This window comes from Danio rerio, chromosome 6 (genome assembly GCF_052040795.2).
Source record: "Danio rerio strain M-AB ecotype USA chromosome 6, GRCz13ab, whole genome shotgun sequence".
Taxonomy (NCBI): domain Eukaryota; kingdom Metazoa; phylum Chordata; class Actinopteri; order Cypriniformes; family Danionidae; genus Danio; species Danio rerio.
In genome coordinates, this window is record NC_141026.1 from 16,893,420 (window position 1) to 16,916,235 (window position 22,816).

General features: G+C 36.6%; 1 protein-coding gene and 1 long non-coding RNA gene across 9 annotated transcripts in view; one reads left to right on the plus strand and one right to left on the minus strand.

Moving 5' to 3' along the window:
- Positions 1-22,816, minus strand: part of LOC147836287 (uncharacterized) — a 59,355-nt gene that overhangs the window by 8,686 nt on the left and 27,853 nt on the right. For 6 of the 7 annotated variants that reach the window (XR_015493382.1, XR_015493387.1, XR_015493385.1 and 3 more), the window contains 5 exons: positions 12,750-12,811; positions 12,193-12,354; positions 10,995-11,059; positions 5,061-5,204; positions 4,735-4,856 (listed from right to left, as the gene is read on the minus strand). This is a non-coding gene — a long non-coding RNA (uncharacterized LOC147836287). Of the gene's footprint in view, positions 1-4,734; positions 4,857-5,060; positions 5,205-10,994; positions 11,060-12,192; positions 12,355-12,749; positions 12,812-13,693; positions 13,711-22,816 lie in introns of those variants that run through there. The other variant, XR_015493388.1, reaches the window with a different exon arrangement.
- LOC137490187 (uncharacterized) lies at positions 528-5,818 on the plus strand. Of its 2 annotated transcripts, XR_015493381.1 has the most exons (11): positions 528-1,004; positions 1,627-1,977; positions 2,264-2,956; positions 3,149-3,361; positions 3,862-3,956; positions 4,078-4,128; positions 4,236-4,611; positions 4,742-4,909; positions 5,085-5,200; positions 5,299-5,480; positions 5,522-5,818. XR_015493381.1 is itself a non-coding variant. In XM_087256871.1 (10 exons), exons 1-9 carry the CDS (start codon positions 956-958, stop codon positions 5,198-5,200), a joined length of 2,112 nt encoding a protein of 703 aa, XP_087112997.1. In that variant the 5' UTR covers positions 528-955; the 3' UTR covers positions 5,299-5,818. The 2 variants fall into 2 exon arrangements, 1 of the variants encoding a protein (XP_087112997.1); XM_087256871.1 differs by having other exon boundaries at positions 5,299-5,818.

Genomic DNA, 22,816 nt, shown 5'->3' on the forward strand with positions numbered 1-22,816 from the left:
CTACCTATACAAAAATATCTGAATTTTTACTGAGAAAGAAAAAGCATTACAAAATGGCGACTTGGGTGAATTTAGCAATTACGTTAAACTCCATAAAACTGGCTCAAACGTAATTTAGTGATAAAAAAACAAAAAAAAAAACAATCTAATACGTTTTTTATGTCATGACAAACATTTGCATTACAACCTAAAAATATATATTCTCAGAGACGGGATATGGGAACACAGAAGGCTAAAAAAGGGGAGATTTGCAGGTTTAAAATTGCCCAATAAAAAAATTGACTGCAAAATGTATTCTCAAAATTATCAAAATGTACAAATATTAAATAAAAATTTTAAATAAACAAATATCACAATACAGTTTAAAAATATAATAATTTTACCAGACTGTAATTGTAACTGTTACTAATACATCGTAATAAATATACAATAAATGATTGAATGAAGCGTGTGTGTAAACATGCAAACTTAGGACTTTGTTTTTATAAACGTGTTTATAATAGGCTAATGTTTACATTTTAAATATTGGTCGTATCGTTGGTGTTGATTGACAGATGTTTTAATATCGATGGGAAAAACCTACTGAACGTGTGAAGCAATAATGTTTTTAATCAAAATTATTTAAAATATTTAAAATTGTATACATCTTCCTCGGAAATTTTGCAACTTTTTATCTGTTTATGTAAATGAATACCTTCTAATTTACATTCATAATTTCATATATAAAATCGTTAACATTTTTTGTTTGTGTTTAAAAAGCGCAATGGGGCGCTCAGCATTATTTGAAATTCGTTCGAAAGATTCCACGGATTCCATTACGTCATCGCGGTCAAGCTAGCAGCACTTCAGTACATCAGAAGACGCGCACTTGAACAGTCATTTTTACGGCTAGTTCAGCAAGAGTCCGAAAAAAGCGAAGAGAAAACAGTTTACAGTGTTTTACTGCGTTTTACTTATGTCGATATTGTGTTCTACTGCAACAGCAATGGCTAACAGCTCAACAGGTAAATGAATCCAGCAACACAGGTTGTCATTGGTGTTCAAAAGTTTGACACTGACTGTCCAATCACAATAGCTAACGTTACACTTATATCAAAATCGATTAATGAACATCGTCAACAAACAATATCAACATCGACTAATGAACATCGTCGTTATGTTATGTTTAATTTCAGTGAAATGTGATAACATTGTATAATCTGATAAACACGTATATTGAGCAAATGAAATGTCTGCTTTATAGTATACAAGAGACTGAAATGTTTTCAGTAAAATAATTAAAACTGCAGTCTGTAACCTTTTCATTGAAAATTACACAATCAATTTAACAAGTAGCCAGCTATAGTTAATTATGTATCTCCTTACCATCACCAGAATTACAACTGCAAGCCTGTAATATATATTTTTTCATAAAGAAGCTTTTATTAGACTTGTTTATTTGAAATTTGAATGAAATCATTACAATTAAAGAAAATCAAATCAGCTAATACTATAGTTATATAGAATAAATACTTAGTGCCAGTGCTTATATTGGAAACATCATGTTGTGACATTGTTTATTGTAAAATAGTTTATTATTTAGTTCTATTCAATGAAAGTGAATGTAATAACAATTTTTTTTTTCAGAAACACAACCAAACACTATGAAGAACAGCCTTCGTGCATTCTTCAGGAATATATGGCTGGCTGTACAAAACGCCAATCAGTCCGGAAGTCGAGGCAGTAAAGTGTCTCCTTTTCAGCCTCCGTCTGAGACAGAACCAGCGGCTCCACAGCCAGGCCCATCAACAGATGATCCTCAGCCTGCTCTGTCCAGCTTTGAGTCTCTGGCTGTAGACGATCAGACTGATCCTCAGTCTTGTCTGTCCAGCTTTGAGCCTCAGGCTGTAGACGATCAGACTGATCTCCAGCTTAGTCCATCCAGCAACAAGCCAGCAAACTTTGAAGGAAATCCATCCATTGGAGAACCAGCTAAAGGTGAGCCTAGTGTCATTATTATGCTGCTTTGTGTCAAGTAACACTATGTATAGCATATAATGTACAAATAATTTTTTGAATCATGTTCATCCGGATCTGTGTGTCTAGACAAAACTGCGCGCATGCACACACACACACACACACACACACACACACACACACACACACACACACACACACACACACACACACACACAGTTATTGTTGTTTATTGTAAAATATTTTATTAACCAGTTCAATTTAAAGAAAATGGAGTAACTAACAATCTTTTTGTCATTGTTTCCAGAAACTCAACCAAAAAGAAAGAAGAACAGCCTTCATGCATTCTTCAAAAGGAAATGGCTGTCTGTACAAAAAAGCAATCAGCGTCAACGTCGAGGCAATAAAGTGTCTCCTTTTCAGCCTCCGTCTGACACAGAACCAGTGGGTCCACAGCCAGGCCCATCTAACCACAAGTCAACAGCTGTAGAAGATCAGACTGATCTTCAGCCTGCTCTGTCCAGCTTTGAGCCTCTAGCTGTAGACGATCGAACTGATCCTCAACTTGGTCTGTCCAGCCTTGAGTCTCTGGCTGTAGACGATCAGACTGGCATTCAGCCTGCTCTGTTCAGCTTGGAGCCTCTAGCTGTAGATGATCGAACTGATCCTCAACTTGGTCCGTCCAGCCTTGAGTCTCTGGCTGTAGATGATCAGACAGGCATTCAGTCTGCTCTGTCCAGCTTTGAGCCTCTGGCTGTAGACGATCGAACTGATCTTCAGCTTGGTCTGTCCAGCTTTGAGTCTCCTGCTGTAGATGATGAGGCTGGCATTCAGTCTGCTCTGTCCAGCTTTGAGCCTCTGGCTGTGGACGATCGAACTGATCTTCAGCTTGGTCTGTCCAGCTTTGAGTCTCTGGCTGTAAACGATCAGACTGATCCTCAGCCTGGTCCATCCAGCAACAAACCACCAAACTGTGAAGAAAATCCTGAGCCAGCTGAAGGTGTGTCTAGTGTAATTTTATTTTAATCCTGTTTATCACACTTGTGACAAGTGACTCTGTCAGTCTGTGTAATTATTTATGGACTTTGCATGATTTGTGTTAGTTTGGTTTATTTTAGTAGATTTCTTCAGTATATGAATTCTAATATCTGGTGGCATTTTCCAATTTTTTGTGTTTGTTTGGGGTTTCTAGAAAAAGATTCAGCTGCTCTTGAGACAAATCCACCTGTTCCGGAGTCAAATTCATCAACTCGTCCAAAAGATTCACTCTACCCTGAGCCAAGTCCACCTTCTCCTCAGTCAGATAAACCCGTTTCCCAGGCAGGAGGTCAGCAGGATCTGAATGATCAAACAGAGTCTCCAGAAGACTGGTTAAGAACCTTCTCATTGCCGGGTCCATCTACTCGTAAGTGTTTACATTTTTCTTGTTCTCATGCATTGACTGTAACCAATTTTTCTAGTAGCTGCTGTGTAAAATATTAATCCAAGAAGTATAATTTTTTATATTTCCTGTCCACATAAAATCAAAACTTACAATGTATTCTTTGCTAGTTTACATTGCTATTCTTAAGGTGAATTATTAATGCTCTGAAAAAAAAGTTTGTTTTGGTAATCTTCAATGTGGGACAAGTCTTTCCATTGATGTCTACGTGCAATATTCTTGTATGGCAATATTCTTAACCATGTTACTATTGGGTTGCTATGAGTGAATGAAAAAAGAAAAAAGAAAGCCGCATCTTCTACTTAATTTTATCCCGTATTCCATTTCAGTTGAAAGTACATCAAAATGCTGAAATAAAAGTTCTGGTTTATGTGGACTTTTAAAATATGATTGTATAGAAAATGATTTTAATTTTTTTCTTTCATCCTCTGTCAATATCATGTTCTTTTTGTGCTTTTTTGCAGTTCCGTTTTCTCAAGTTTACAAAGTGAGAGATGAGCTTGGAGAAGGAGGCTTCGGTGTTGTGTTTAAGGGGATCGATAAATTTACTCGACAACAGGTAGAAACACTCAGCTTTTGTACTCACCAAACCATAAATAAATATATTTAAGCGTTTATTGTTAACTATTTTCCAGACTCAAAAGATTTGATTATTTATTTATTTTATTATTCTTTTGCAGGTTGCCATCAAGTTCGTGAAGAAGACAATGTTGGACCGGTATATCACAGTTGTAAGTTTACAGTGCACATAATGCATATGTTTAAATGCAGATAGTCTTAAATATAAGTGAATTTTGGCATTGAAAGATACCTAACCTTTTGTTAAATTTTTCTCCAGCCTGGGGTTTCCAAACCACTGCCTATAGAGGTGGCCCTAAACCTGCAGCTGAATCAAGCTCCATTAAGCCCCTACATTGTGCACATGATCGACTGGTTTGATGAGAAAGATCGGTACATCCTCATCATGGAGTATCCGCAACCCTGCGAGAACTTGCTCAAGTTTATCACTCGCAAAATCAAACTGAGTGAATCTCTGGCACGAGGCCTGTTGTACCAAGTGGTGCTCGGAGCCAAGCACTGTCTTGACAGAGGTGTCTTCCATCAAGACTTCAAGTTAAACAACTTTCTGATCAACAAAGAGACACACCAAGTCAAGGTGATAGACTTTGGCTGTGGGGATTTCATCAAAGGTGTCAATCAGGAAGGATTTACTGGTGAGTTTTAATGTTACCTTTGCTATAATGAGATGTCTTGATGTGATGAGTGAAAGCTGACATTTGGATTGGTAAATCCAAAATGGAAATGTTTGCTCAACCTAAATTTGTCTTGCTTTTTACCAAACAGGAGGATGCTGCCCACCAGAGGATGCTGTGGCCTTGAATGTAGCAGAGCCAGAAACGGTGTGGTCTCTGGCCTTTGTGCTGTACAGAGCGGTCTGCAATGGTTATCCCTTTGAAACCTATGCAGATATGAAATATGGCCATCCAACATTTAAATCTGGCATATCCAGAGGTGAGATACCAAAAACACAATTGCAGTAATACTGTTAAACACAGAGTATCATTCATTGATCATTAGTCATTTTCATAATACATGCTACATATTTCAGTTTTCAAACATGACACTGTATGTCACATGGAGATAACGATTATGCATAACTAACCAGCACTCTTCTGAACATTTGCAGAGTTCCAGGATTTGATCACACGGTGCCTGATACAAGATCCAGCCAAGAGATCCACTATAGAAGAGATGTTACAACACGAGTGGTTTCATCAGGGACAACAGCACCTCAGAAATTAGGTATCTTTGGAGATAAAGCAGATGATAATAGAAAATCCTTTTGTCCAAGTGCAAACATGGTATCATCACATTTTTCTCCACATTTATTCATTCTGCAGGTTCTGCAGATCAGGTGGAAAAACCAGCAGAAAGAAGAAAAAGTGCAAAAAACAGAAGAAAAACCAGCGGAAAAGAAAAAGATTAAAACCAGAAAAAAAAAACAGCAGAAAGAAGAAAAAGTGCAAAAACCAGAAGAAACCAACAGATAGAAGAAAAAGATCAAAAACCAGAAAAAAAAACAGCAGAAAGAAGAAAAAGATCAAAAACCAGAAGAAAAACCAGCAGAAAGAAGAAAAAGATCAAAAACCAGAAGAAAAACCAGCAGAAAGAAGAAAAAGATCAAAAACCAGAAGAAAAACCAGCAGAAAGAAGAAAAAGATCAAAAACCAGAAGAAAAACCAGCAGAAAGAAGAAAAAGATCAAGAACCAGAAGAAAAACCAGCAGAAAGAAGAAAAATTGCATTGAAAGGAGCAAAGAATTAAAGACTTTCCATTATGCTTTCAGAATGTTATCAAGCTACGAGAATATGTTTGTGTGCACAAAAAAGATATAAAAGAAATAAAGACTATATAAATAAAGAGTTCTTCTCCACTGTGTCATTATGGGGCACATGGTCACAAAAGCACTGTGCATTGATGTAAACAAAAATAATGTATAAAATATTTGTACAATGATGTATAAAACATATCACATTATTTACAATATTGTTTTAAAAAAAATATCTAATCTACACTCTGAAATAAAAGATACATAAACATCTCTGAGGGTGAATGTTTTTCAAGGGGTTTAAAGAGATTTTTTATGTATCTACACCTTAAGCACTTTGGCTTTGAATTTTTTTAATCTTTGTCAACAAACATCATTACATTTGAGAAAGTTGTGATATAAAATAAAGAATCAACAGCACATCACACATGTAAATATCCCCAACATAAGTGTTTGGGTACTATCTGTGGCAGTTTTTTTTTTTTTTGTTTGTTTGGTCTCCACATTTTAAATCCTTGAACAAAGGATTTTGTAAAATACGACAGCAATTCAGCAATTCAGTATGGTGATGTGATGATTCTCAACTCTCGAGAAGAGCTTAAGTTTGTTTGCATGGCCATTGCCAGGTTTTTAAAATATGAGTTAAACATGAGAGTTGTTTTTATGCTATTGTAATGGCTACAAATAAGTTGTATGTTTTATAGTTAAACACTTTTCATTGATTGATTTTTAAATGACTTTCACTGTAATGTTCTAAACTTAAAGAAATAGCACATATATCCTGGTCAGTGTTTACATTTTGTTTCTACATGATCTGTTAAATAATGATCTGTCCTCTTCCTACTTTATTAAGGTCCAAACTACAAACACTGTATTAGTACTTAAAAAGAAAAGTCCAACATTTTTAAACCACAAGCTAACTTAAGACCGAAACAAATGGACAGTAAAAAAGAAAATAATTGAATAATAAAATTTAATATTCATGGTCTAAATATTTATTTCATTCATGGTTGGAGGAGAACAATATTCTCAGTTAGGATTAATAAATGGTCTCATGTTTTGTTAAATGTTTTGGTTGATCCTCTGAGAAAAAAATAGAATTTTTTTCTGTTTTCAAAAATAACATTACATCCCTAAACCAAAGAGACAGTTTAGGTGAGATTGGTGATTTCCACTTCACTTTGTTCTTCTAGCAATTAACATTACAAAGGCCACGGCCATCACACATGGCTGTAATAAGACAATGCCTATAATGCATTTGATTAATTGTTAATCATCAATATATAGTCACTAATATTAAACATGGTCAGCACGGGGTTGCAGTGGGTAGCAAAATCACAGCAAGAAGGTCATTGGTTCAAGCCCCTGCTGGGTCAGTTAGCATTTTAGTGTGGAGTTTGCATGTTCTCCCTGTGTTCACGTGGGTTTCCTCCAAGTGCTCCGGTTTCCCCCACAGTCCAAAGACATGAGGTACAGGTGAATTGGGTAAGCTAAAAAATTGTCCGTAGTGTATGTGTGTGAATGAGAGTTTATTGGTGTTTCCCAGAGATGGGTTGCAGCTGGAAGGGAATCCGCTGTGTAAAACATATGCTGGATAAGTTGGCCATTCATTTCTCTGTGGCGACCCCAGATTAATAAAAGGACTAAGCCAAAAGAAAATGAATAAATGAATATCCCTTTAAGGGTTTAGACACACCAAGCTGATGTTCAGCAAACTAGAGTAATGCTTGGACATCATCCTGGAGGTGGCCCCACTGTGGCCTCTACAGCTAAGATATAATCTATAAAAGTGCAAAAAAACAACAACTTATGATGTGAGATCGCAATTACTGGTCCTGTCAGCTTCTCAATAAATCATTAATATTTTTATTTTTTTATTTGAGTGACTTCAGTAATTAAGATTTAAATTTTTTTTAGTTTTACTAATGATGATATCTCCAAACTAGGGATGCACCAATACCATTTTTTTGGAACCGATCCCATTTCGATACCAAAAGTCTAAGTATCGATCAATACCGATCCGATCCCGATACTGTGCAGGTGAATGGTTTGCCAACGTTTTGCCGTTGCGTTCTATGTGTGCTCGAGTGGAAAAAGCGTTATCTCAGTCGCTCTTTTTCATTCTTCAATGAAATGAAAGCAGAGGCAGGGTTTTCTTTGAGGTGACATCAGTGTTTGTGTTGCCAAGACAACTACAGCGAACTTTTGCTGTAAATGATGGAAGACAAACTTTTGGTCGATGTTTCAAGTCATTCAAAGCTGTATGACTTTAGTCTTGAATATCATAATGCTATTAAAAAAAAGCTGATTCAGTCGTTTCCTAGTGGCATAAAAAACGAGCACCGCACACCTTTTTTTCGTCATCAATAAAGGCAGTGCGGTGCGCCTCCATTTTTAAAATGGACATGCGCGTGCAGTAACAGTAACGTGCAACCACACATGCCTACAGATGTATTTTGTCAAAAAAAAATAAATGAGAGGAGGATATTTTTTGGTCACAGTTTGACAGACGAGTTGACAAGCCAGCGCTGATGCTGATCGCCTCTGTGCTGCCTGGAGCCGCGTCATAAACTTAATAAATAGGCTGTTGATGGTTTAGAGTTCAACAACAAACCAACCTTTTTCCATTTGGAAAATTACAGTTATTAATAGTTCCTATATAATATAATTTTTTAATAGCCTACATAGCCTAATCTATTAATCAAACAAATCTAAAGTTTTTCTTTGCATAATGAACTTCGCACAAAACCGAGGCTTTCATTTTACAGCTTAAAAAACATGCATGCAAACTGATGCAATATCATATGTAAACAACAAAATTTGTTATATGCTATGTAGTAGCCAATACTTTACATAAAGTCAACAAAGAGCCTTAAGGTTCATTGTCATTGTCTTTCATTACAGGCAGCGCGCACACAGAGACATAGGAAAGAAGTCATAATTATAATTAAGACATAATCTTTAAACTAATGACTTATATTAAAAATGTTTACAGAGGTTTTCCAATTTAAAACTAGTGGGGCATTAATAAAATTCATATTTTCTGTGGAGTGATCTATTTGAGGTAGCCTGATATTTTTATTTGAAGGGAGAAAAAAACGATTGGACAAACAGCCTATTCCGGTTCTTAAAAAGGATCCAGTCAGTGTTTTTGTTTTGTAATATAAATTTGTCATTTAAGTGAAAAAGATCTAGAGCAGGATTTAGTTTATTCTGTTTTTGTTTTGCTGCTGAAACGCAGGTGCGTGAAGATGCTCTGTTATGTTCTGTATGCTGTTTGCATGCTAAAATAAATCTGTAGATTAAAATGCAATATTTAATGTGTCACACAAAATAGGCACGTCAATCTTTTTTTTTTTGTAATTAAATAATATTTTAATATTAACCTATTAACAGTTAACATTCCGTTAACAAGCGGCAGATGTCTGTTAGCAAAATTAACCATAATGAGCAGTTTCTGTAGCTCTAGTGCTAAACTCAAATGATAGGCCTATAATAATCTATATCTATGTCATGTATACCTATAAGGTATTCATAACAGATGATACAATATAACTAAAAACATGCTTGCATGTTCATTCTTTGAGCATTTGTTGTGATATTGTCCTTATTAATATTAAGATTTGTTTTTAAATCTGCAATAGGCTACTATGGACATCGTTAGTAAAATAATCACTCTTTTATAAAATGTATTAATTTTAATAAATTAAAGCCTGATATTTTTCTGCAGGTCTGAAGTAGACTAAACTAAACCGTCTGATGCCAGTTTTACTTAATGATGCCTCTCCAAATCTCGTCGTGAGTGAGACGAAGAAAGTTCAAAACAATGTCTGCTTATTTGTTTTAGCTTCAAAACACAAACTGGTTTGTAAATTAAAACTTTAATATATAAAATTACAGTGAAATATTCACAGTTTCAGAGTAGTCTATATTAGGCTAAATTATTTTCTGTTAATGTCAATCCACATGCACCCGTCAGTTTCACTTGTATTAATTTAATCAACTACTTTGCCACAAGGGGCCAGGCTATACAACTATTCGCAGCACTTAAAGTATTCCCCTTGGAAATAACTCAGTCTGAAGGACGGGAGAACAAACTTGTAAGAATAATCTTATGGAGCGGTGCACAATGCCTCTGCGCAAGCAGCACGTGAATAAAATGGCTTGATGCATCAAAGACAAAGCGTGCAGCGCTCCGGTATCTGCAGAAATTTGCAAAACAGCAGCTCAAATGGAAGAAATAAGTGCGTTAAGGATCTGTCCAATGAATTATTGAGGCTTTTCCAATTAAACATTTCAGGTAGGCCTACTTTGTAAATGAAGAGCAGGTAATAACCCTCTCTACTCCTTTATTGCGAATACGATCTGATCTAATAGAAACAGCACAACATGATGTAGAAACAGCAATGAAATGAATTCCTGCTGCAGGTCAAAATAAACCCATTTAATGCAAAACTAAATGCATTTCTCCACTGATTATTTAAACTAGCAGGAACAAATAGTCTTGGAGAGTTTTTCCTGTTTTCATAAATGCGACAAGCAGTTTGAATGGAGAATGAATGAGGCATGATTGACAGGCGCAGCGGCGGGAAGAGCTGAAGTGAGCATGAATTTAACCACGTGAATATTCATCTGTACTTTACATTAAACTGTAGAATAGCTTCAGAACATTTGGGATACAGTAGCCTACATGACACCATTCTAGTGACTTATAATAGGCTCACTTCATGGCTTAGTTGGCTTACAAACACAGAATATAGCGCATGGGCAAGATCGGATTTGGATCGGTACCAGCTGACCGATACCCGATCCAGCAAAAATATGCGGTATCGAAACGATATCGGATCCAAGTATCGGGATCGGTGCATCCCTACTCCAAACTTTGGTTTGTGCCAGGTACTTCTGAGTACAAATTTTAAACAACTTTTAAATATTAACTTCTTAATTTTTGAAATTATAAATAAAATTGGATCATAATATGATGAAAATAAAAAGGCATGCACTGATTTATTTTTTAAATGAGTTTTCTGCATGTTTTCCAAATAATTCTATTATGCTACCATTTTAACACATCATGGTCGCCCAATAAGAAATTGACAAACTCACTATTATCTTATAAAATGTTTTGACAAATTGCATGAGACGGAAACGAGATTAATAAAATAATTATTGAAAAATGTAAAAAATAATTCATTTTATATAATTATATAAAAATAAATAACAATTATTGAATAATAAAAAAAGACTTGTAAATGTCATAAACTTCACCTTTAGTCTCAGTTTTCAGTCTTACTCCCAAGACCTCCTGTACAGATCCACAGTGGCTACTTCACCTTAAAAATTAAAAGACAGAAGTGGACACGTAATTTGTAAAGTTTTATGTCTTTCTGTTGTATTCATATTTTGTATTATCTCCAAAATAAATAACAAAAAAAGCAGCTCGCAGCACCAACAGAGCTGTCAAGCTAGTGCTCTTTTGCCCGGTCTCACACTCACATACAGGCATCTAAACGCGCATATTTCACGCGCACACACACCTTTTAAACTTGACAAAAACTCTCGACAACCTTTACTGGCTGCTGTGTCTTTAAAATGGCTTTAAGATTATTATAAAAAAATTAAGAGGGACGCAGCAAAGGAATGTCACTTATAAATTAAATTATGCAACAGCGTTCCATTTAATAGGGAAACTTAAGGGCGATCATAAGCAAAAATACCCCTTTCCTATAAAGTGTTTTATGGAATAGCCTATCCTAAACTGTCCAGCTTTATGTTTTTCTTTCCTTTATTTATCTATTTGTTTGTTTGCCGCATGTACTCGTGTGCGATCAGAAAACTAGTTTAATGAAGGCATGCCATCTTTACCAGTTCCAGGCAAAGTCTACCTCTCCTTTCACTCTGCCCAAAGCCCCAGCTGGCCCTCTTTGGCCCAAGATATACAGCGTGCCAAAAAAAGGCCGGCTGCTGACCTCGAGATATTGCTGGGTGATGTTGCCGCAGATGTGCAGTCATGTTGGAAGAGTTTCCGTTTGAGTAGGCTATACGTATAACCTAAATGTCCCCACACTGCGGCTTTGAAAGACAATGGCGCTTTTATGTACTGATGCCACACTTTACCGCCGCTCGCTATGTTAAAGTGTGGAATGATGGTTAAGCTCCCCCTATCTTTAGAGCATAGTGATTGCATATTTACTCGTGGGGAGGAGTTTCCTCATTTCAGCTCGTAGACTTACAGGCACACACAAACAGTCAATTCGAAGCGAAATAAAACACACATAAATTATTTAGTCATAAAACCGAGAAAAAAACAAAACAAAAAAAAACAATTCCCAAGCGCGCATTGAACCGTGAATGTCGTACCAAACGGTTCAATATTATATTGAGAACTGTGGCATCCCTAGTGTGTGTGTACAAAAAATTTGGTAATGGCATTTGTGTCCCCCACAAATATATCAAATAAACTTACTTGCTATATTTGACTCATGAACTGAATCCGTAATCCCTGAACTGAATCCTGAATCTGCTTCTTCCGTGTCCGTCTTTGTGTTGTTTATCTGACCTGACCTGATGTAGTAGCCAACACGCATGTGGAAGCAGTGGGTGGCTGCAGCTACACTGTCATCTGAACCTAAAAGGGGCATATTAAAGACAGTATAATAATAAATGTCATGATAAAGAGTATTTTGAGCTGAAATTTTATAGACACAATATGGAGACACCAAAGAATTATCTGACATCTTGTAAAATGGAAAAAATAGGAACCCTTAAAATTAATGTAAAATTGCAGCCATATAATGTGACTTCACAGTAGATAGTAAAGCTCATTACTGTGATTTCACTGTATTCTCTTGTAGAAATAACTGTATTTTACTGTAAGGTTACAATTAATGTTAATGATTACTGTGATTTAGCAGTAGGTTGCCGTTCAAATACTAAATTTAACTGTAAAGTTACATTTATATCTGCTTGCAAACTAGACAGTCTTCCACTCAAGTCAATACTTTTCCTGATAAATGTACACACTTGCTGGTTGATGTGTCCTTTCTTTGACCGTGTCCATCTCCATACTGATGCCCAAAAAACACCTATAAGCAAAAGGGCAGAAAAACTGTTAGTTTCATTCAACAGATGACATTGTCACTTCCAAATCACCACCATCAGGGGGTCACTATAGCTTTTCTACATAACAAAATTACAGTTAGCATAAGGGCTGGATTAACATAAGGCAGGGGTGTCCACACTCAATCCTGGAGGGGCAGCATCCTGGAGGGTTTAGCTCTAATCTAACACACCTGAATCACCTAATCAAGCTCTTGCTAGATATAGTAGAAACTTCCTGGCAGGTGTATTGAAGCAAGTTGAAGCTAAACTCAGCAGGGCACTGGCCCTCCAGGACCGTGTTTGAACACCCCTGAAATAAGGGCTAGGTGAAGTTGAAGCCCCAGGGCCAGTGAAGAGGGGGCCCTTGATTGGCTGAAGAATTCATTTGCGCCATGACAGGGGAAACACCTCTAATGTGACAAATTTCTTTCTTTTCTTTCGGTAATGCTGATGGTGCTAACTTTAGCTAGGAGTTGCTGTAGCTCAATCAAAGTTTTGAATAGCCCTGTTATGTCCCCAGTAAGGGTGACCAGATGTCCCTTATTTCCCAGGACCGTTCCTTATTTTGGCTTTACCATGAGAACAGTCTAGTCAAAGGTAGGCTATCCAAGTGCAAAAAATAAATTTCAAACAGTATCCGTTACTAGCGTGCAGTAAGAGAGGGCAGGATAGGCAGAATCAGGCTGTATAATGGACTTGTTAAGGCTGGTTTATACTTCTGTGTTATGCTATCACTGTAAACCATGGTGCATGCATTGCGCATAACCATGCATTTATACTTTTGTGTGCTGTTTGCAATAACACTTACGAAACACTAGCAATGTCGAGTTTTTTTGTGGGTGTTTAGTTTTTTTTCTCAACGCTACCTTAAAGAGGTGGCCAACTACATCAGTGGTTATCAACCCGTGGGGCGGACACTCTCGCAGTGGGGCACGAGTAGGCAACAGGATGGGAGAAAAAAAAAATAAAAAAAATAAAATAAAATATTTAAATTGCAAATTTGTGATCTTTGTTCAGATTCATCGGATATATTCTCGCAGCTAAAATAGACCAAAACAGTCATTATTTCATCAAAAATATATTATATAGTTTTTAAAAGTTTAAATAATATATAAAATATACTGGATTTTGACTGAAATGAAAAGTGACCAATCACAGTTGACCTTGTCTAGTTTTACATGAAACATAAGGGCGGGACAAAAGCCTTTCTGTGTTAAGTTTTATTGGAATAATGCTTTTCCGGTGTTTTCATTGTAGAGATGTCTTTGTTTTTCGCAAGGGTTAATAAACTGCGGACATCCTGCCATTTTTATGATCTACACAATTGGCTCTCTGACCTGTCACTCTTCTAAAGCCTGGTTTAATACAGTCTGAATGTTGGCGCGGGAATGCAGGTATTGCGCAATTATTCATTTCTGCAAATGTCGCGAGTGCTTTATTTTTACATGAGAGCGCAGTCATGTACGTTAATTGCAAAAACTGGATATGCAAGCTCTTGAATAGGCTTTTGCAAATGAACTGCAAGTCCTCTCTTCATCGCGTCTGTCTCAGACTATATACAATCGTGATCTTAGAAGTGGAAATTATTTATATTTGCTCCTTGACTAAACTTAGTCAAAAATGATCATGTATTTAGAATTAGATCGATGCATGACCACTATTCACTATTGTGCAGGCATCACACTTTAAACAATCTTTGTACTATTTTTACATGTATCAAAATAAACAATATTAAAGCACTGCTTTGAAAAATGTAGTGTTGTCATATTTCAAATACCTCAAGTGAAACAGTCATTTGTTTTATTATTTTTTATTTAATCTTGTCTTTGTAAAATTATTTCCGTTTAAGATCAAGTGTAAAATAAAATATTGCAGACAACAATGAGCAAATAAGAAAAAAGTGTAAAATGTTAAAAAAAATTTTAATTTTAATATTTATCACATACTTTAATTAAACATTTTAAAGCCTGAAAGTATCTTTTAAAATGGAAAAAAAAATGTGTCTCTTTGGCCTTGAAAGTATGTGGTTGTTTTGCCAGTGCTCTTGAAAACGATTCATTGTTATAAAAGAAAACAACCATACGATACTTTGTGAAGTTTAATTTTAAACTAATTCGAGAGGAGCATGTGCTCATGATTGACCCAGCTAGTCCACATTAGCTAATTATGATCCTCCAATCAAAGGATCTCAAATCACTATATATATCCTCGTTTCCTTTCTACAACTATCTTCGTCTGGAAGAAACCCCCCTCCTCCCCTTCTTCCTCCTTTATCCAGAATGGGCGGCACTGTGGCCCAGTGACTAGCACTGTTGCCTCACAGCAAGAATACCAATGGCGTTGGGTCCTCGCTGAGCCATCTGGTATTTCTGTGTGGAGATTGCATGTTCTCCCTGTGTCCGCGTGGGTTTCCCCCAGGTTCCCCGGTTTCCTCCCACCATCCAAATGTGCTCTATATTATAGATAAAACAAGCCTAAACCTTTTTTTACAATGTCTTACTCTCAGAAAGTTCGCCTTGGCCTCAGCAGTGGGGGAGTTTAAGATAGACCTGAGCTCAATCTCCACTCGCACTGCAAAAGGGGGGGAGCCCTGGGCTCGAGGATCCCTTGAGCTCAGGGCTCTCTCCCGGGACAGCATGCCAAACAAGCTATGTATAAATCATGAGCTAAGTGTGAACTCTTGAAATGGTTACCATAAAGTAAAGTATGGTTACCATAAAGTAAAGTACCATACCATACCGACCATACTTTGTTAGTGCAAATTCCTAATTAGTGCAAATGCCATAATGAAAATCTGATTTTTTGTCAAAAGTAATTAACTAGTACTCAGAGTAGATGTTAAAAAGAGTAATTTGTAAAATATTAGTATTATTTACTAAAATTTGTATTATTTAAGCAGCGTAATTGTATTATAACTTTAGTACAGATATTCTGTTCTCTTTTCATCTGTAAGAGAACATCAACAAATTAAATAAAAAAAAAATCTCAAGCACATTTAGTGCAGGTTTATTATAATATTACTACATGATAAATTAATTATTATTATTATATAATTTTTAATAATAATGGTTTTTTATTTATTTAAATCAATAATTAGTTCCTATGCAGTATTTTTATAAATAGCTGAGAAGACATTTCTGGTGTTTAATACATTGCGTGTCAGTCTTGATTCATTATATTCTTAATTATTAATATATTATTAATAAATTATTATATTTTATTATTGTTCTGCCTGTGTTCGCGTAGGTTTCCTCCAGGTACTCCGGTTTCCCCCACAGTCCAAAGACATGTGGTACAGGTGAATTGGGCATGCTAAATTGTCCCTAGTGTATGAGTGTGTGTGTGGATGTTTCCCAGAGATGGGTTGCGGTTGGAAGGGCATCTGCTGCGTAAAAACATGCTGGACAAGTTGGCGGTTTATTTCACTGTGGTGACACTGAATTAAAAAAGGGACTAAGCTGAAAAGAAAACTAATGAATGACTTATTTATAATTGTTTTTTTGTTTGTTTTGTATAAATCAATAGATAGTTCATATGCAATGTTTTTATGGGATGCTGAGTATACATTTCAGGTGTTCAATATGTTGCGTGTCAGTTTCAAAAATAAATGTTGGTGCTGGAAAGAGTGCTTAATAAACCTTGCAAAAAGTTGAGAACCCCTGGACTACATTTTCATATTTTAAACTTTAGTTGATGTGTAATGTAGCTGTGTGAACATAAACAACATCTCTGAATGTAATTCACACAAAGTTTAATGCAAGGGAGACATTGGCTTTTACAGGACTTCCAAAATCTCTCCCAGTTCAGTGCTGGATTCGGCTAAAAGCACCTCAAAGAAGAAGCAGCTCCAATCATAAAGCCCCATTCATATGGGGCTTCAGCCCCAATGCTCGACAGAAGGCGTGTCTGAGGTTGGGGCTGACGCGATCATCATAGCAGGGTCAGCCAATAAAATTAGTCAGCAATAGGCTACTGTCTGAGCGGGTGTATCTACATACAGCTATCAGATTGGCTGATGCTTCCGTTGGCGCTAGAAAAGTTGATAAAGTCCCAACTTCTGCAGGAAGCAGTGCTGCCGTGTGAATGGGGCATAATATAAGCTGTAGACTGTGAGCCACAACCTGTGAGTATGTTTATTTGTTAAAATTGATCTGTTGCATGCACAGTTTCTAACCTTAACGGTATGTTGTAGCAAAGACATAAACAAAAGATAAAGGCTGTTTGACACCATTAACAATTTAGCAACAAATTCATAAGTATTACATTTATTTCAGATTATAACGTTAGGCGCGATTCAGCAGGTTCAAGTTCAGCCATAAACCTCTTTAGAAAACCTAATATTACATCCATTGCCAATCTAAGAACATTTTGGATTTGTGGCGAACGAGGAAGGAGAATCCATAATTTGGATAAAGCTGTTTGTAGGGCTTGTTTTAAAAAAAAAAAGTGTTAAATGGACAAACACATCGAATCTCCAGAGCCATCTGCGTTCATGTCACCCAGCCACGCCACCCAGCCAGCCATGACATGCCGAGCCATCTCCGGTCATGTCATCTTCTGAACGCAAACGCCCAGCTAGTCAGCCAGGTATCACAGACACAAAAATGGCCTGATGAAAAAGAGAAAGTGAATTAAATTAAATTGAAGACGTTCACGAGAAAGGGAGCAACATATTTGGTGGTTAAGAATGCGCCGCTCCGTAGTGTAAGGAAACCTGCTTTCTGAGAAATGCGGGCAGCAAAACAAGCAAGAAACCACGGCTGTTTCTCAATTCCAAGAACGCAGAGAATGGACTTGCGTTCTTGTAGAGTGCGGTCTTGCCAGGTGTCCTCGGAAGAACGAACTCAGGAGACCGCGAGGGCAGAGAACGCGTCCTTTGAGAAATGGGATGCTGCGTTCTTCCTGATGGTCATGTGACCTTCACGCGTTTTAAATGGAAATTATTTAAACATTACAGCCTTCACACAACGATTTATTGTTTCCCCCCTCTTCAAAATATATACTTTGCATAAAAACATTATAAATATACTCTGCACAATATAAATAAAACAAATTTTAATACGAATTTCATCAAACAAACACCGTTAATGTGTTTATTCCTTTATTAAGAAATGTAAATGTAAATGATGTTAATGTTTACTTACACCGTTTCATTTAGGTAAACTCCTGAGGTAAATAAGTAATATCTCTGAACTTTAATAATAAATCTAAATAAAATGCTGCGCTTCCCACCTCCAGTCGCAATGACTTCTGGGACTTCCAGAGCGAGCTCACTGCTGAAGTCTGCATCGGTGCGTCCTCGATATCAAGAACACATCCGGGAAGTTTCACGCGTCCTCCGTACTTGCGGTCTTGAGTATTGGAACTGAACTTAGGCAGCTGATGATGACGTTGCACGAGAACACGAGGACGCAAGACCGCTGAAGAACGCATATTGAGAAACAGCCCCTGTCTCTTGCCCCGATTGCGAAAAGTATCTGCAGAAGTCTACAAGCACACAGTCTGAACGTGTATTGAGTGCTGCTGGAAACATTATAACCCCAATTAGGTCTTCTCTTAAACCGGACAAAGTCAACGTTCGTTTTTTCTGGCAAAGAATTTAAAATATGAATAGAAAACAAAAGGTGGAGAGTTATACAATGTTTTTTTTTCAACATCTGACTTATATTGTTACTAATATGCAAATTTTTTTGTTATTCTTATTATTAGATACTATTTATAATATTATTGATTAGTAAAGTGTCATTTAGGCTATTTGTTAAGTTCTTAAAAATGTAACGTTTAATTATTATTATTATACTGTTCCCCCAGAGATGGGTTGTGGCTGGAAGGGCATCCGCTGCGTAAAAACGTGCTTGATAAGTTGGCGGTTCACTCCGCTGTGGCGATCCCGGATTAATAAAGGGACTAAGCCGATAAAAAAATGAATGAATGAATATTATACTGTTTCAAGCAGTTAAAGTTATTTAATATTTAAATACATTGTTATAGGCTGTATTGTGTTGTTTTATTAACGAAAGTTAAACAATTTAAATGGATAGATTAATTGATACATTGTGTGTGCCTTTTATTAACATTGCCATTACTTTTACAATTGATTAGCTTTACCTGATAGACCTTATTGATGACTGATTAAGCATGGGCATTTAATAAGTTATGCTTTGAGCTGTGAGACGCTTCCTCGATTTCACACATTACATAATCAAGCGTGTGCAGTTTACTTATGGAGTCATGCACTCTCTTGACTTTGCATATGGAGGACACATAAAACCATGTTATGCACAAATCTTGTTAATCCGCGGGTCAAGTAATCAAAAGGTAGGCTACATGATGTTTAATTATGGGTATCAGGTTAATAAGACCAAACAATGGTTGTGCAAACTTTACCTACTTCCTCTAAAATATTAAAGAGTTTCAAGCTTTTTCATCTTTTTATAGACTGGCATGAATATGCATCATGGCCAGACATTTATAGTTTATATAAGAACGAGCGCTTACCTTATTTATAGTGATCATTATGCGAATCATATTGCATATTAGGTTCATTCTTCAGTAGCCTTGTAAATAATGTATTTTAATAATGTATTGTTTATAATTACTGTAATTCTCCAAGTGGAAAATGCTTGGGTGGTTTGATAATATATCATATCATTCAAAACTTTATCTATCATGTTTATGATCTGCCCTTCATAAAATATATCACAGATTGATATATCAAATGATTTGTCATAAGAGAAATATTAACAAAAGAATTTTCTTTATGGAGACCCATCTAAAAACAATTCATTTTGTATAAATACAAGTTTTAATAACAATAACTTAAATAGAAACGATTAAAGTTGATCTTGTATTTGTTTTTTGTTTCTGTTCCTGCAAAATGTCATTCGTTTCAGTTTTTTGTTTCCATCCTTTAAACCGGTTCAGAGCCCTGATTAATATGTTATTAATATTAGTTGTTAATATTAATGATCGTAAACAAACTGCTTTGTTTATTAAACGCCGTCACAGTGTCGTGTCTGCAATCTTTTCATGTTGAAGAACAGATCATTCTTGTAATCGCCATCTCCCCAGCCAGGTTTTCGCCCACAGTTTCTGCTTTTGTTTCTTCTCAAACAATAAAAGTATCGCTATAGCAGGCCTGGGACCAGGATGTCATAACTAAGGGGCATTTAAATCCCATTGCACTTGACCTATTTTGGTCACTCTTGTTCGTTTGATTTAGACTATCTATTCACGTATTACTTGGTATTTACTGACTTAAGGCAGTAATATACTTATTATAGTAATAATAATGACATGCACAGTTTCACTATTACTGATTTTATCCACTTACGCACTATATATTCATTTCATTTATAACACTTGAACTTCGCAGGTCGATCATCTTTAAACTCAAAAGGCATTGTTAAGAGTCTTAACTTGAGACTGCTGCTGTATAATGGGATGTTTCTCTACACACCTGTAAAAGTATACTTAAACGATGCGTCTCTGCTAAAATTAATTTAAAAGCATTTTTTTAACATTTTTTTCCTTTTATAAAACAGTTATAGTCATAGTTCAGAGTTGTATTTAAAGTATTAGTTAACATAAAATGGATAGGGCTGTGCGCCTTTTTGTTATCCACTAGTCAGTTTTCTTCCGTGTGAGTTTAGAGTGCGCCTCTGCCGCCGCGTGTGCATTTATACGGGCACATCCTGACTTGACGCAGGGACCAGGGGCCTCATGTACAAAGGCTTGCGTTGAATTATTACTAAAACATTGCGTACGGACAAAGCTGTAAATGTGTGTACGCAATGAAAAATCAGATGTATGAAACACTGCGTATGCGGAATCCCGCGCATATTCTCTTTGTACATCCGAATTAACGTGAAACTGAGCACACATGCACGAGCGCAAAACCCCTCCTTGCCTCCTCTGCCGTATAAAGATGGTAATGACTCCCCTCAGGCAAAACCAAACGAAAAAGCAAGCAAAAAGAGAAACTTCACAGAATGTGAATTGAAGGTGCTCCGATCGGAGGTAGACTGGAGAAAAACTGTTATTTGCAAGTTTGTCCTCCGGAATTAATAACAAAAGAAAAAAAATAGACTGGAAGAGTTTAGCTGACACGGTTAACACAGTGGGGTCTAAACATCGCACTGTGAGTGAATTAAAAAAACAAATGGTCCGATGTAAAGGAGCAGGTTAAGAGGAGAACAGTGGCACACCGTCAAAGTGTGAACCAAACAAGTGGTGTAACAGGGGATGCTGAACGTTAGTTCAGATTAGTAGTGGGCGATATGACCTAAAATTAATGTCATGGTATTTTTCATCTTTTGAACGGTGACGGTATAATATCACGGAATAATAAGCTTTTTTTTTGGTACAATTTGTTTTTTGGTACAATGGGAGGTCTTGTCCCTTTAGTATGTGAATAAAGTTAATATTTTTATAATATAATAAGTAAATGGTATAGGTATCCTTATCAAAAAGAGACATTGGGAGAGTATTATGCATTCTAAACATATTTATTTAGCAAAAAAGCTAAAGATCTTACTTAACAGTGTACATCAAAAAAAAATTAGCAGTGTAATAATGTGTACTTTTCACGAAAACTCTCTCTTCATCTGAACTCTGATAAAACTAGACATGGTCCACTTTTTTCTTAATATTAAATGCACAAAGTTCAGTCTTGCACCCTTTCCTTAAGTTCAGACTTTACAAGTTTGATATTGAGAACAAACTCCTGAGAACAAGTCAGTGTACTTTATAACGTCATTGGCATCATTCTGGCTAAGTTGTTTCACTGTCTCAACAATAATATGAACATGTGAAATAAGGAAGTGCCTATTTTCATTTTGATATTAACAACTTAACAGACACTAAAAATGTTGGGGCATCATATAGCTACCTATTTACATGACCGTTATCTTAATTGTATGCATACTTATAACAAAACAGAGCTTGTAACATAACTGCCTCTTTTCATTTTCTTTGAAAAATATGAAGCATACCCTGTCTCGCATGCCAGGGTATGTGTGTGATCACGCGATGTGCGTTTTCAGCTCTCTAGTGTGAACGAAGATCTGTTCAGAAACGCTAGGTGAAAAGCGAGTGTGGATGTTGATCATTTTCATTTTAAAACTAATGTGTATTAAAACTAAACCAGTTTTAAAACTAAAACATGTTAGTGTAAACGGGGTCATATTGTTGCTGAAGATGTAGGTCCATGGTGCTTGATGCTATAGCAATAAGCCTCAAAACTGATTAATGGCCTAATAATGTCTCTCCTCAGTTTGACAGCTAAGTGGATAGACAAAGTGCTTATGGTTTACCACATCATGGTACAAGCAAAGCCATTTCAGGGATCTCACACCAGCCAAGCTATAGCTAATATATTTAAAGATATGCTATAGACTTAGGCAGGGCTCGACAATAAGGACTGCCCAATGGCCCGGGGCCAGCGTGCGAGACACTCGGGCCAGTGTACAGAATGTTACTGGCCCGATCGTGCCAGTGCTGCCTTTTTGCATGCCAGATCGAGCCAGAGCTGTGTGCTGCGACTGTCTGTCAATTGTGTGCAAATACAATCTTACGGTGCTTTCACAAATAGATGTTTGTTTCAGAATCTGTCTCGTTTCCCCCGTTAGCGCGGTTTGTTTGGCATATATCCAGCAGTTGCGCTCGCATCCGCGCCAAAACAATCAGTCTGAGGTCGCCTGAATGAGACGGTCTCTGCCCTATTGAGTGGATCGATTGTAGTGAGAAAACAAAACAATGCAACGAACTAACGACCCAGGCTATATCACAGTGTATTATGATCGTGTAATAGCCATATATACGGCTGTATGAAGAGAGAATGATGAGCAGGGCGAGATGTCATTCTTACCGGTAAATGCGAAAGTGAAAGTATGCTGAAATATTACCGAGAGCTGTGCATCCAGCCTGATCTCTGTTTATCCGATAGGAAAATTGATCGAAGTTAATATCTGATCATTTTTCTATGTTTT